Source organism: Sorex araneus, chromosome 9, assembly GCF_027595985.1.
Source record: "Sorex araneus isolate mSorAra2 chromosome 9, mSorAra2.pri, whole genome shotgun sequence".
Classification (NCBI taxonomy): domain Eukaryota; kingdom Metazoa; phylum Chordata; class Mammalia; order Eulipotyphla; family Soricidae; genus Sorex; species Sorex araneus.
In genome coordinates this window covers 44103566-44119804 of record NC_073310.1, presented here as the reverse complement: position 1 = coordinate 44119804, position 16239 = coordinate 44103566, and the positions used below count along the sequence as shown (strand labels likewise).

At 45.2% G+C, this 16239-nt stretch overlaps 1 protein-coding gene across 1 annotated transcript in view; it reads left to right on the top strand.

Moving 5' to 3' along the window:
- CNIH3 (cornichon family AMPA receptor auxiliary protein 3) overlaps positions 1-16239 on the top strand; it is a 122596-nt gene that overhangs the window by 44933 nt on the left and 61424 nt on the right. The window contains exon 2 of the mRNA XM_004605420.2: positions 16104-16172. Coding sequence (XP_004605477.1) covers positions 16104-16172 — 69 coding nt within the window. The remainder of the gene's footprint in view (positions 1-16103; positions 16173-16239) is intronic.

The following is a 16239-nucleotide window of genomic DNA, read 5'->3' as shown; positions in this document are numbered from 1 at the left end:
CGCACTCAACATCATCTTGATTCTCCAACTTGGTCGTGTTGAGTGGTGCTCTCTGCCTCCTCCTACCTGCAGGCCAGCTGCTCCAAGATGTGCCTTTGAGCCAGCTGCGGAGGGAGGGATGCTGTCATCCCCTTTTCTAGAAAATAAAACCACAACCAGGAGAAGTGGCCAGACACACCTAGGGCTCCCCAGCAAGTTGCTGCTGGGGTCCAGATTCACCTGGTGGCTCCCTGCATGGAACCAGATTACAGCCAATGGTGGTTGTTTGTGATGGTGTTGGGGGACATGCATTGGTGGGGCTAGGAGAGCATTCAGGGTGATGTGACGTCAGACTCTCCCAGAGTCTAGGGCTGGGGTCCGGGTATTGCGGGGAAACCTGCACGAAGGCATATGGCCAGAGTGCTGCATCTCATTTTCTTCTCCTGCAGCCTCAGGGGCTCTGCGTTGGAATTGGTCCAGCCCTATCCTTGTGTGGCGCCCCCTGCTGGCAGCCCAGAGTGCTGGGGATCTCTAGCATGTGTGTGTGTGTTGGTGGTGGGCGGGGGGGGGGGGGGGGGCGGGGGGTGGAGAGGGGAAGGGGGATGTGGCAGGTCGAGTTTCCTTTCTTCTCTGGTTCTCAGGCTCTTGGTCTTTCCTTGGAGAGATTGTGGCGCTCGCTACTTCCACATTATCTTACGGCAACTTCCTTCATCAGCTGCACTCTTGGATGAAGGCCACTGCGTGCCACGGTTTCTCACGTGAGAAAGGAACCTGTGGTCCGCTGTGCTCCAACTCTGTCTCTGTCCCACTGGCAGGGGCCCACAATGCCCATAACCAGTTCCTGGAGTGGGGCGGGAGTGTGTGGGCCATAGTGCCCAGCTATGTGGGCAAATGCCACTCTGGATGCTTTTATGAAGGTGTGTTTTTTTGTTTGTTTGTTTTTGGTTTTGGTGGAGGTGAACATTGGAGTGGGTGGGCTTTAGTAAAGCAGCTTACCCTTCTTGGTGTGCGTGGGCCTCAAGCAATCAGCTGACATAGTGTGGTGGGCCTCATCCTATCAGTATTTTTGGGACAAGAAAACTGTGCTAGATAGTCTTTGTACTTGAGCATCAGCTTCAGCTTTTCCTGGATCTTCGCATCTGGCCCACTTTCAGATTTTGGACTTCTCAGCTTCCAACATTTTATGAATGAATTCCTTAAAATATATCATTTGTGCTATATACTCATCCTATTGGTTCTGTATCCTGAAGAAACTTGAATAAGACAGGGGAAGTGGTTGGAATTAGTGCCATACTTAGAGCTCCTGCACTGTTTTGAATTTTGTTTTATTTTGGGGATTTTTGGACCACACTGGTGGTGCTCAGGGCTTACTTCTGGCTCTGTGCTCAGAGATAACTCCTAGGGGTTTGGGGACTATATGTGGTTTGGGGGATCTAACTAAGGTTGACTGCATACAAGACAAGTACCTTAGTCTTTATACTATCACTCCAGACCTTTTTAGGGAGGGAGGGGCACTCCTGGTGGTGCTTAGGGTTTACTCCAGACTCTACATTCAGGAATCACCCCTGGTGAGCTCAGGGGACAATATATGGTGCCAGGAATTGAACCTAGGTTGGTCATATGCAAGGTAAGAGCCCAACCCACTGTGCTTTCTCTTAGGCCCTTCAGCCCTATTTTGAAATTTATTTTTCTTTTCTAAGTTCTTGAACATATAGGGATATATATATTCACGAATCACGAAATCCCGTTAATCACCGATTTCTTGGGCAGGCTCAGTAACAACTCATTTTGTCCTTTCCCTGAGATCTTAGAAGTCTATCTCGACTCGGCCCTCCTAACGATGTTGCACTGGGGGCTCTTCAGGGTCAGGGGAATGAGATCCAGCTTGTTACTGGATTTTGCATATGAGTACACCATGGAAAGCTTGCAAGGCTGTCCCATGTGGGCAGGAAACTCTCAGAAGATTGCCAGTTTCTCCCAGAGGGAGAAGAAGGCTAAAGATATCGAGTGGCCACAAAGCGGCTGCGTGCTTCTGAGAGCTTGCTTTTAAGTCTCTCTCTGGATATTGGCTGTTGATGGGATTACACACACCTGGGTTCCTCTGCCGGTACCTTCATGCATGAGGACTGTCCGAATGTGTGGAGAGGGGCCTCCAGCATGGCTGTAGCTAGGTTCCGGTAGTCTTCAGCCACCGGGAGCTCTGCTTGGGGTGGGGAGGGAAGCTGGAGCCCATCCCCTCCGAGGGGCCCCGGGGAAGACAGCCAGGTGTGCGGACAAGAGACTCTCTGCATCACTCTCTTCTGAGAGCTTGCTTTTAAGTCTATCTCTGGATGTTGAGCCAGGAATATATATATTATATTATATATGTATATTTTTGGTAGTTCTATGAATCAAATCTAGGGCATCACCATATAAGAAAAATACTCTACCATTGAGCCATATCCCAAGCAGACCAGTTGTTGATTTGTATTCCTTAGAAGTCAGTGTTCTGGGTATCATGGCCAGTGCATTGCTCCATACTATTGATTGCTTTGAGAATATTTGTCATTGGGGCTGGAGAGATAGTATAGCAGGTAGGGTGCTTGCTTTGCATGTGGCAGACCCAGGTTTGAACCCTGGCACCACATAATGGTCCCCTGAGCCAGGAGCGATTCCTGAGTGAAGAGCCAGGAGTAGCCTATGTATTAACAGGTGGGGCCCCCACAAAAAGAACCTCTGTCTCACCCACCTATAGAAAGAGGGGATCCTGACTCATGGAACAGAAAAGCACAAGGAAGACAGATGGAGACAGTGAGTACTGGATTCAGTTCTGCCCGAGTTTGCTAGGTAGCCTTGAATGTTACAGAGACTTCCCTCACTTTCCTGCAGCCTCTTTGGCAGGGCATTCCCTTTTGCTCCCTTTCTCCTTTTGGGTTTTATGGTTCAGTGCACTTTTTAAAAAAGGCAGATGGTTTTGTGTCAGGTTGAGTTTTTGTATTCACAGGAGGTGAACAAGGATCTAACTTGGACCTTGGGACCCAGGATTGTGGTGCTTTCTTGCTGGGGGCTCAGCGGTGGTTTAGCAAATACCTGCCTTCTGTGTACATAGAGACCTGAGGTCTCCCAATGCCCCAGTGTCAGACATAAAACCTGGACCAAACACAAGCCATATGCATGAGGCACATAAAGTGATCTCCATCCCCCATGTTTCTCTCATCTGTGGGGCTCCCGGCGAGTTATAGCAGGACCCTTCAGAGGGGCCTGCAGGTGTGGGTAGTGGTTTGAAGGAACTGCTTCTGTTGGGACAAGGTGTGTAGAGAGGAAGTGAACACTGGACTGTTTTCTGAATGAAAAACGTGGCTTCCGGGAGTTCCCGGCAAGGTTTGCTTGTGTCAGAGCCTGCTTTCCTTAGGAGAGATTTATCTAGGGTCCGGGTGCTCCTGTTTGCTTCTCTCACTCTGACGTTCCCTGGCGGCGCCGCAAATCATTCCTTCCAGGGAGTAGCTCAGGTGGCAGCAGCACAGATGGCGCATACTGTCAAACAGAGGCGAGCAGGGTTTTCGTTCTGCAGTGCCTCCTTAAGTGAGTTCCTACCAACTAGGAGACTAATAGGAATGTACACATGCCTAGTTCCGGACCCTGGAAATCTGGAAACTTCCTCAACCGATGTGCTAGAGGAAGAGCTGAAAATGCATGCAAGAGGGCAGCTTCCGCTTCCTCTGCAAACTCCAGGGAAGAGCCTACTGGGGCTCCTGAGCTTCCTGGGGCTCCTGGGATCCTCTGCGATGCTTTCTAGCTGTGCCACTGCAAACTCTGAGCACCCTTTACTCTCTCTTCTAAGGACACTGGGGGATTTAGGACTCTGCATCTTGGATAAACTCATCTCACAGGAGCTCACCCAAGTGGTAGCTGCAAAGACCCAATTTCCATCATATTCTGAAGTTCTGAATGAATGTGAGTTTTTTGGGGGGGCGATGAGGGGCACTATCAACCCACAGTGGAAATATCTGCCCTTGACTGCAGCTAGGAATCCAGTCTGGTAGGGGGCTTGTCTCTGTTGATAAAGGTCAGAAGGCAGGAATCCTACGGGCTTAGGTCAACTGCATTTCCCTATGTCTGCTTGTTCTCTGGGGTGAATTAATCCAAATTTTTCCCCATGGCTTCTGGCATCTTGCCAGGACTTGTGATCTCTGGGATCTCTTTGAATATTGCCTCTGAACATGGGCTTTTCATCTGGATGACAATAACGTTTACCCTAAATCAATGGGACCCCCGCCCCTTTCTTGGTGTTCCTGATGGCCCCTGGTTCCACTTGGATGGACCAGTTTCATCATGTCCCCTGTTGGTCACATCTGGGCAACCCTGTTAGATTGAAGGCCATAAGCCACACACACACACACTGTGTTCTGCAGGCCACACAGGCCACATTGCCACTGGAATACAAAGATCAGGTGGATAGAATCTGGCCCTGCAGATGGACCTGGTGGCACTGTTGGCCAATGGGTGCCACAGAGTGGGGAGGTGGCCAGGCCTTGCTCTTAACAGCCTTTCCTGTTGTCTATTACAGGGCTTCAACTCTGGCATTTCTGTACTTCACCGTGCTCCCTGCCGCTCTTCCCTTCACCATCCCTGTTCACCTTTTAGGTCCTCTGTGGCATAATATCTTGAACTTTCCTTTCCAGACCTTTCTAGGTTTATGCCTGGTTTTTCAGCTCTCTTAAATGAAATGACACCTCCTCAGAGAAGCCTTCCTTGACCACCATCCAATTCTATGTCTTCATCTCACCCTGATATACCTCAGGCAGCCTAACCTTTCTGTCTTGTTTGCTGCTTATTCTCCCTTCTGCCCCAGTGATGGCCTCTGTCAGGACAGGAAGAACTTCTTGTTACTTCAGGGCTAGGCTTAGGGTGGGGACCCAGCACAGGGTGGGTTTGTGCATCTTCAGCAATGATGACGTATTTCTCCCTTTCAGCTCACAGAGAGGCAGCACGGTATGCTGAATGGGGCACTAGGTAATTCAGGACTCAAGGCCCTGGTCCTGGCTATGGGTCATCCTTTGCTCCCAGTGCCACCTGTCATCTGAATGTTACTCAGAAGTGCCACCTAGATTCTGTTTCCCAAACTGCATGCTAGCAGGAAATCCTTCTCCTGTGCTTGGAGTTCTCGTGCTCATCAAATACAGCAATCCAGTAAAGGATATAAATGTAAGATGACACTCAAGGTCATTGAAGATCTTTCAGACCTGAAGATCTTTCAGAAACCAGCAAACACTGTGGCGAAAACACAGGGAAGAGAAGTTTCCAGAGCAGCAGGGCACTCCAAAAGATTGACTCTCTGCTAGGGTTACCCTGGGGTCTCATTCACTCCTGGAGAAGGCAGGCATCTGGCTTTTGCCAGGATCCAACATGGTTGTTTTGAGCAAACAGTTTCAGACAAGCTTTTTCTCGAGCTTTGTTTTGTGTTTTGCCACACCGTGCAGTGTGCAAGGGCTACTCCCAGCTTGGTGCTCTGGGTTGGGAGCTGGGGATTAAGCCTGAGCCCCGAAGCATATATTCCAACCCAAGTTCTATGACTTTTTATCTCTGATTGCAAAGACTGTGAGCCTACATTTGTGGAATATAAAGAAACAGAATGGGAGACTTACACCCAAGAATAGTAGAGGCAAATACCAGGAGGATTGCTCCATGGCTTGGAAGCCGGCCTTCCATGCAGAGGGAAAAGGCAGCTCAGATAGAAAAGGGAACACCCACCAGCAGTGAAGAAGGGTCCCTTTCTCCCCACATCCTCTCCAACAGTGGTTGCTTTTGTTCTTTTGGATGTGTGCTAGTCTCTGTGGTGTGAGGTGGTATCTCATGGTTGTTTTGATCTGCATCTCTCTGATGATTAGTGATGTAGAGCACTTTTTCATGTGCCTTTTGGCCATTCGTATTTCTTCCTTGGTAAAGTTTCTGTTCATTTCTTCGCCCCATTTTTTGATGGGGTTGGATGTTTTCTTCTTGTAGAGTTCAACCAGTGCTTTATATACCATTGATATCAACCCCTTATCTGATGGGTATTGTGTAAATATCCTTTCCCATTCTGTGGATAGTCTTTGTATTCTGGTCACTGTATCTCTTGCGGTGCAGAAGCTTTTTAGTTTAATGTAGTCCCATTTGTTGATCTCTGTTTTTACTAGATTGCTTAGTTCCGTGTCACCTTTGAAGATACCTTTATCTTCAATATCGTGGAGGGTTTCGCCGACCTTGTCTTCAATGTGCCTTATGGTTTGTGTACCCTCACGGTGATTCTCTAATTAAAAATAAATAAATAAATAAATAAAAAGAAAAAAAAAGAAAAGGGAACACCACGTATAGGGTGCTTGGAGGGCCCGCTCGGGAGGGGAGATGCGTGCTGAAAGTAGACAATAGACCGAATGATAGCAATTCAATACCTCTGTTGCAAACCACAACACCCATAAGGAGAGACAGCAAAAAGGGAATACCCTGCCACAGAGGCGGGGTGGGGTGGGGGGGTGGGAGTGGTGGGAGGGATACCAGGATTATTGGTGGTGGAGAATGGGCACTGGTGAAGGAATGGGTACTCGATCATGACTGAAACATAAGCATGAAAGTTTGTAAGCCTGTAACTGTACCCCATGGTGATTAGTTGAAAAATAAAATAAAATAAAAATTAAAAAAATAAAAAGACTGTGAGCCTAAAGAAGGAATTGTCCTTGGAGGATTTCTATCGTCTACATCAAAATGTTTTTCTATCCTTTCCATCGAAGTATTTCTTGAATTCCCACGCTTTTGTAGCGGGTCCAGGCTGCCCCCTGCTGATGTTGAGGCCCTGGGATGAAGATGGTCTAGACTTAGATCAGACTCTGGGGTAGCTGACATCGCTGAGGGCACCTGCTCCAGGGCGAGGACCCTCACAGGAGTCTTCACGATCCCATGGGGGTGGGAGATGGGGAGCAGCTGAAGGGCTTGTGCAGGACTTTTGGGGGTAAGTTAGGCTGAGCCCAGTGGTGGCAGGGACCGTGTGCACTGTTTATAGACAGGTAGCGTTCTCTGCCCAAGTTCCCTTTCTTTCTGGACTTCTCTGGGCCCCTGAGTCCCACGTTCCTCTTCTCTTGGAGCCTCCAGCTGTAGCCCCTTTTACTGAGAAAAAAATTGACACACATCATGGCGTAAGTTTACAGCACCGCTGGCCTGATTTCCACAGATTGAGAAGTGGTTACCAAAATAGTCCCCTTAACACTCTTTGTCTCACACATATAGCATCCAAAGGAAAGAAAATACTGTTCCCTGGTGCTGAGAGCTCCAAGGCTCTGCTCTCGTGACTTCTCTCCAAACCCCACACAGCAGCTGAGCAGGGACCCTTTCCCTGGTGCTTACAGAGCCCCCTCCTGGCAGGGGGGCATGCTTCACACCCAGGTGCTTACTGAGCCCACACTCCTCTGTGCATACTCTTTTTTTCCTATGTTTGGGTACATATTCAGTGGCATATAAAGGTGACATTATTCAGTATTAGTTTTTCGGTAATTGGCTTCTGTCACTTAGCATTATGCCCTCCTGGTTCACTTGTGATATCTTAAATGGTAGGTTTTCCACATTTTTATGGGTAAATTTTACTGAAGCTGGAGAGATAGTACAGGAGCTAAGGCACTCACCTTGCACATAGCCCACCTGGGTTTGATTCCTGACATATGGTCCCCTGAGCACCACTAGGGGTGATCCCCTGAGCGCAGGGCCAGAAGCCCTAAGCACCACTGCAGGTGACCCCCAAACCAAAAGAAAACAAAACCCCAAAACACACAGTACCTCTATGACCTGGCTTTTGTAAACAATGCTATTATGAACACAGGGTTGCAGATATCTTTTTAAGGTAGTGTTCCCCCCCCCCCTTTGGCTCAATACCCCAGTAGTTGATATTGGTTGATCCTGTGGTAGTTCTATTCTTAACTTTTGAGGATCTTCCATCCTGTTTTGCATAGTGGAGGTGCCAATTCACATGCCCACAACAGTGCCTGAGGCTTTCTCCTTCCCCCTTTTCCAGCCTTGCTTCTCCTTGTCTCCTTGATGATGGTCATTCCAACAGGTGGGGGTGATGCTCATCGTGACTTGGATTTGCATTTCCCTGATGATTATGGAGAATCTTTTCATGCACCAGTTGGTCTCATGAATATCTTCTTTGGAAAAGTGTCTATTCAGATCCTTTGCTCATATTTAAATCGGATTGTTTTATTGTGCTATTAAGTCATATGAGTTCTTGAAATACTTAAGATGTCAACCCCTGAGCAGATATATGGTTTGCAAATGTTTTTTTCCATCTCATAGATTATTTTTCCATTATGCGGATGGTTTCTATGCAGAGGCCTTTTAGCTGGCTGATTTTTTACTTAATATTTGCTGCTGTCGCTTGTATGTTAGGTGTCAGATGCCCCATTTCCAGGCCTTTCCCAATCCCTGGCAGAGTCATGGTGCATTATTCGAGAATCTCAGCTCTCCAGGAATGGTTTCTCTTGCTTTGTGTCCATTGTTCTGCTGCTATCTTTTCTAGCCTTTTGTATGTTCACTCAAACCTCCATCTCATAAATTTTTTTGAGAAAAAAGAAAGGGATCTAGGAAGAAAGATGAAACAAGAAATGAGAGTGGATCTGAACAGAAATTCAGCTGGCAAATCTGACAGCTTTGATAAAATGGACTAGTTCCTCGAAATAAAAAAATTTCAAAGCTCACATAATGAGAAATAGATAACTCAAATTGCCCTCAATCTTTTAAAGAAATAGAATTTGTTATTTGAACCTTTCCATAGAGAAAAATCCTTTTTTTTTTTTGGCAGGAGGTTGGGGGTTGGGTGGAATATGTTTAAAAAAAAAAACCTTTGTGATCTTAGAATTCTTCCAGCTGAAAGAGTTCTTAGATCCAATACCAAAAGTATGATTAATAGAAGAAAAATGAATAAATTGGCTAAACTGGTGAGTATAAGAAAAAAGTTTTTGCTGGGCAAGGCACTGTTAAGAATGAAATGATAAGTCACACAGACCAGAAGAAAAGACATGCAAAGTACATCTGACAAAGAAATTATATTCAGAATCTAGAAAGAACTCTCAAAAATCATGTGTAAGAAAACAAACAGCTAAATTAACAGTAACAAAAAAAGATGGGTGACTGATTTAAACACACCCTCTACCAAGTAAGATATACAAATGGCAATTAGACCTGTGAATAGATGCTCAACATCATTAGTCACTGTGAAATGCAAATGAAAGCTACAGTGAAATACATCTACACATCCATTAAGATGGTTAGGGCAAGAAATAAGTTCAAGCTGAAGCAAATAAAATTGACAAGTCTGAGTGTTGGAGAGGAGGCTGGAGTGACTGGACAGAACTTGCATATTCCTTATTAGGGGCATGAAAACTAGCCCCGCCAATGTGCAAATCACTTCTTGTATAAGTTCAACATACACTTGCCACAGGAGTCAGTGATTGCTTCCCTGCTTACCAAAGAGAATGGGAAACATAAATTTAGACAAAATTGTTGCGCGAATGTTTATAACAGCTTTATTCATAACGATCACAAGCTGGAAACAACCACGCAAATATTCTTTAAGAGCTGAATGAATAAACAAACTGGTACATCTAGGCAAAGGAATGCTGCTCAGAAGCAAAAGAGATCAGACAAATACTGGTTGCAAGGTGACTGAAGCTACAATGTCTTCTTTTCATGAAGAGGCCACACTCAAAATCTGACCCACTGCTTGATTAAATTCAAATGATTTTCTGAAAAAGGCATCCAGAAAATGGTTTTTTATAGGGATGGATGTGGAACCTACCTGTGGTTGCAGGGTTGGGGTGGGGGCTGAGGTTAGAGAGGGTGGATTCTAAAGGGGCAGCTGGAGGGAATTTTTTGTGTCTTGACTTTGGAGGTGTACACGTGCCTCAGCACTTGACATATCACAAAAATTTGACCAAAGGGAGTGAATTTTACTGTATGTGAATTAAAAAAATGAGAGTTCAAAGCCATAGATGGGACTTGAGGTGATCTTACTGAATCAGCAGTGAAAGTTTACCGCCAGCCATCAGATTTTGGTGCCTTGGTGAAGTGAACTCCAGGAAGCAGGTCTGGGTACACAGTGGCACGAAGCAGTTCTCCTTCCCTGGTGGCTGGACACTGATAGAGTCTATCCCTGGTGTTCGTGGTTAGGCTCTGATTGCAGCTGCTCTGACTGGCTTTGGGTTCCTGGGTATGGCGTGTGAGATAAGCATGCAGACCATCAGATACCTTTAGTGTGTGACAGCTCTTTATTTTACAGATTATATGGGTACATCTCTGCAGGCTGACTCTGATGTAATCAGCAGCAGCCATAGAAACAGGAACCACCTCACCCAAGGAGCAGCCCCAATGCTATACCTCCTTCTACTCACAGTCTGAGTGTCTCATCTACTATTCATGATCTATGCACCTCTGTACCATGACCTGTGTGTGTGTGTGTGTGTGTGTGTGTATAAAATTTCCCCACCCCCTTAGCTGTTTCTGCTATCCGATTGGCTATGCAAATGAGTTTTTTGGATTACCAATCATAACATGTATGCCCTGTGAAGTTGAGGTTTTATGGGATGACCAATTGCAGGTTTTCTTTATCTGATGCTTGATTCTCACTTCCTTCATTGCCTTATTGCATTGTACTGTCCATGTCTTCTCTGCTCAGAAAGGGTCAGGAGGCTGTGACACTATGAATTAGTTCTAAGAAATGCCCAACTGAATCCACACCTCCTCTGGGAAGTTTTTCTTTTATTCTGCAGGTTAGATGCTCATTCTGTACTTCCCTAAAATCCTCATTTCCTTCTCTCTGTAGGTATTAGGAGACAGGATAATGTGCTGGTAATTGCTTTTGTGTCACTGTGGCCAAGCTTTGAATACTGGAAACCAGAGCAGTGATCTTGGGCAAGTAATTTAACCACTTTGAGTCTCGCTTTCATCTAAGAAATGCAGAAAATAACAGTTCCCCCTCACAGTTGATGGAAGGGTTAAACAAGTGCTCAACATAACGAGCATGCAATGAATGGTAGCTATTATTGGAATTATCTTGATTATAGCACTTACCACTTTGCAATATAATGATCTGTTTACAGGCTTGCCCTGTGGAGCAGAATTGGATGACAGGCACTACTTCTTGTGGAGTTTTGGATCTCCAGGGCTTAGCCCCTGGCTGGATGCTCATTGCATGTCAAGTGACTGGATTGATTGGATAATGGTGTGGAAAGTCTGTATTCTCAGTGGCTGTGCAGCCATACCATTATCAGCAAACACCTAGGAAGTACCTTTTATCTGACTGCACTCAAAGGTGGTGCTGCCCCTCCAAGGCCTTCCTTTCCTCTCAGCCTTCCTGTAGCTTAGGAAGTGGCTGCATTGAAGCCAAAGGGTTCCACCTCTGGCCCTGGCCCCTGCCTCAAGCATTTGCTTCCTTGACTCCTTTCAGTCCAGACTAATTTCTTGCACTTACGCTGGGCCCTGGCAAGGTCAGGACTGGGAGGGAAGCTGCGCAGGTGTGTGTCTTCTGTTGCTACCATCAGGTGGGGCTGTCTTCAACCCTCCACCGGCTCCCCAGTCTCTGTGACTGATGAACAGAGGCAGAGGATATGGGACTGGGAAGATGAGGAAAAGTTTTTTTACTTCCTGTGCTGTCTTCAACTTGGTTACGAAATTGCCCACACTTGCAGGCTTCTAAAGTTATTGAGAGACTTGCAATTAATTTGATCTGAACAAGATGATTTATCTTTCTCATTTGATAAATAATAGGCATGAGGATTGCTGGTGTTAGCCTCACGGGACTTTGGAGCAGTGAGCTTCTAGCTCTGTTCCTCACCATACTTGGCTCTCATTTATATCTGGGTGAATATGTGTGTGTGTGTGTGTGTGTGTGTGTGTGTGTGTGTGTGTGTGTATTGAGGGCATCAGATGCATCAGGACTTGTAGTTGGGGGATAGATCATATCTCAGTATCTCGGACTAATGAACCAAATGGAAAGGGAAGAACTAAAAGGGATAGAGATGAGTTTGTATTCTAAGACTCTCAAATCTAACAAAGTTTGTGCACAATGAGATGGACTAAATTTAACTGAAGCGCAGGAAAAATATGCAAGGCTTTAGGCAATGGCAGGCCAAAGTCAGGGATGTGCTGTAGCTACCACCCAAAAACCAAATACAGTCAGGTTATATTAATAGAGGCATAGGTTAGAGATTGGTTTGAGGCTCTTCGTGTTCCTGGAGTGAGCAGACGCCATTGGGCTACACTAGCAGGCAACAGGGACATTCGTTACTGACACCCTCTTGAGCAAATCGATGAGCAGCAGGATGACAAGTGATACAAAGTTAGAGAATAGAGTAGGGGATATATACTTTTATTCCTTGTACTGAATGACCTCATCTTGAATATGGCATTAGGCTTTCGCTGTGACATTTCAATATGAAAATTTATAACCTATAATGTCAATGGAGCACAATCAAGATGATGAGACAACATTTTTCACAGCTTATATAAATAATGGAAAGATTCAGTGTAAAGAAGTAAGATTTTCTGGAGTCCTGATAGCTGACAATTCTTTGAGGGGTTCCTTCTGGAAAAGTGATTTGATTCCTTTTCAGTGCCATCAAAGCAATAGCAAAGGAAAAAACAGGCTGAACAAAGAAACTCCCCGTGATGACGGAAAGGTTTTATATCTGTGTGGTTTAATAGCTACTGCCAGACAGATACTTCCTTTTTTAAAGCAATTAAAAAGTGATTACTTAATTTTAAGATTTAATTTTAACTAATGAAAATTTAAATAGTAAAATGTGGCTACTATATTGGACAGTACAGCTCAGGAGGGTAAGTAAATACAAGAATAGATCGGCGGTTCCTGATTTTCCCTATCAAGGATAAGATAACACTCTGGGGGTTTTGCAGTCTAAATGGTATCTGCCACAGCGAGTTAACTCTGCCTCTGTAGTGCCCGAGTATAGACCATACTATGTAAAAGAGTGCATGTGGGGCCCAAGACAGAGCTTTAAGGGTAAAACACTTACCTGGCCCATGTAAGACCTGAAGTTCCATCCCCAGTACTACAAATTTTCCCCACACCTGCATTGCACGGGTATAGCCTTGGTGATCTGCAAGCACCACTGCTTGTGTGGGACCAAGCAGAGCCAGAAGTGGCTTGCTCCAGACCCCTGGGCACTGCCTGTGTGTGTGTATGTATACATATCTATATCTATATCTGGTGATCTGCAAGCACCACTGCTTGTGTGGGACCAAGCAGAGCCAGAAGTGGCTTGCTCCAGACCCCTGGGCACTGCCTGTGTGTGTGTATGTATACATATCTATATCTATATCTATACATCTATATATAGACATGGGCTGGAGCGATAGCACATCTGTAGGGCGTTCGCCTTTCACATGGCCGACCTGGGTTCGATTCCTCTGCCCCTCTCGGAGAGCCCGGCAAGCTACTGAGAGTATCATGCCCGCATGGCAGAGCCTGGCAAGCTACCCGTGGTATATTCCGTATGTCAAAAACCAGTAACAATAAGTCTCACAATGAGAGACATTACTGGTTCCCGCTCGAACAAATTGATGAGCAACAGGATAACAGTGACAGTGATAGATAATATATACATATGTGTGTGTGTGTGTGTGTGTGTGTGTGTGTGTGTATATATATATATATACTTTTGTTATTGTTGTTTTTGAGTCATACCCAGCAGTGCTTAGGGATTACCCCTTACTCAAGAATCACTTCTGGCAGTGCTCAGGGGACCATATGGAATGCCAGGGATTGAATTCGGGTTGGCTGCATGTAAGGCAAATACCCATCTGCTGTACTATCGCTCTGGTCCCTATATACATAATTTTTATTTCCCTAAAACTTCATGGAAAATGAAATTTGAGCATAATATGATATTTACATGTTACACAATAGAATTTTGTAAAACCCATTCTTAGTTCTCAGATTATACACAGATGGACAGCAGCTAGATTGGACCTGCAGGCTGTGGCTTGCTGACCATGGCTAGGGTGTGTTCGGATGCCTAGGGAATGCATACAGAAGTACAGGAAAATTGGGATTACTAAGAGGTAGCTGGAAATGCAGTGAGCATCCGTAGTAAGTAGGAAATTTCTTGTGATTAAAGGCTTTGAGCATGGGTCTGATAATTAACTTTTTGGCAAGGGATGCTATAAACTGTGCATGTTTAGTACATATCATACTAGAATTTCCCCCTAAGTCTATTGGGATGTTGAAATCTGGATAACATATGACTTCCTTAAAATTATAGCTGCTTTGTAGAGGGAGGAGGAGTTGTTTTCCATTGCTCAGCACTTTATCCTCAGCCCTCTTGTGGGTGGTGTACCAGCTTCATTGCCTTAGCAATTTTGCCAAAAACTGGAGCATGAGAGATAGTACCGTGGGTAAGGTGTTTGCCTTGTGTGTGGCTGACCTCAGATTCGATTCCCAGTACCACATAAAGTCTCCTGAGCGCCATGAGAAGTAATGCTTGAGCACTGCCACTCAGGTGACCCCAAAATAAACAAAAAACAAAGCCATTTTGCTGAGGGTTCAGGGAACCAGGGCTGTGACTTTGTGGGGGTAGTCAGGTACATCTGGTTATGTACAGCTTTGGAGAGACAAAAGTGAGAGTAAAAAAAAATTGAGAGTATACAAGGCCTCCATCCTCTGAGAGAGGACATGCTATTGGTCCAAACCCACCTTATTGTCTCATCGAGTCCCCCTTCCGAGGACATACATAGTGGCCAGGTGGGGAAGCTTCCTTTCTGGTAAGTTCTTTCTGTGGTTCTACCATTCCTCATTTCAGAACTGGAGGTCAGCTCCAACATATTTCTCTCCAGACAAATGGGGGAACCATTGCTCCCCAGATAGTTCTGAGTCTCTGGCATCAACATCAGACTCAAGTCTCGGGGGCTGAGATCTGGAGGCATGACTTCACAGGTGCTGAATGTCCAGACTGTGACAGCTGGGTTTGAGTTATGATTGTCAACTGTGTGTGTAATTTTTTTCTCCCTTGCCTGACATCTGTCCATTTACATTCCAATCAGCCTCACTGCCAAAATAAACAAAAAAAAAACAGCCCTTTCAGATACAAGAGAAGCAGAGAGTTCTAGATGGAAGCAAAATTTTCATGCCTTTATCCAAATTCCCAATCTGTGTTCTCCACCGTAAGTTTTCTTTGTATCTTTACAAAGCACAGAAGGCTGAAATGACTTGATTTGGGAAAATGAATATTTTTTATTGTTATTGAAGCAACATGGTCACAAGAGTGTTCATGTTTATGCTTGGGTGTACAAAATTACCCTACCTCTTCCAACACTAAATTGCCCAAGATCCTTTACCTCTGTCCTGATGTCATTTCCAATCTATCTCTTTTGCTGCCTTCAAGTCCTCCCCCCATCACTTGGTAAGCTCAGTTTTGTTGTCAAAGTCTAGAACCTGTTTTCATTGATGCTGTCCATTCTCTTGCTTTGTTTGTCTACATATCACATATGAGTGAAGTCATCTGGCTTGTGTCACCTCCTTACTTCACTTTACTTGATTCTATTTAGTTCCATCCAAGTTGCAGCAAAAGGCATGACTTCATCTTGATTTGATAGCGGTGATTTTCCATTCATTGTGGACTTAGGCCACAATTTCTTTATCCACTCAACTGTCTTTGGGCATTTGGGCTATTTCCGGATTTTGGCTATTGTAAACAGCGCTTCTGTGAGCATAGGTGTGCACAATCTTTTCCAGTCACTGCTCTGTGTTGTTGGGATTGATGCCTCAGAAGAGAATCTTTGGGTCATATGGATGCTCTGTTTTAAATTATTTTAGAAATCTCCATACAGTTTTCTGTCAAGGCTAAATCAAACACCACCAATGGTAAATGAGGTTTTTATTTTAACCATATAGATTTGTTGGGGGCTATTAACATACATAGAAGTGGACAGAGTGGAGTTAACCCTCAATTGTCCATAACTGCCTTTGACAGCAGCCACCTCTTGATCACCTTGTGTCATCTGTCCCCTGTCCATGCGTTAGTGATTTTAAAGCAAATCTATAGGAAACTTTGGACAAGGCCTATTGATCCTCTTTTGCACTCACATCACACTTTTGTTTTCTTTCACAGATCATTGCCTTTGATGAGTTAAGAACGGATTTCAAGAGCCCCATAGACCAGTGCAACCCTGTTCATGCGGTAAGTAGTGTCTGCTGGCTACAGCAAAGCAGTGTCACCCCAGGCCACCCTGGGCCTGTGCAGTAGA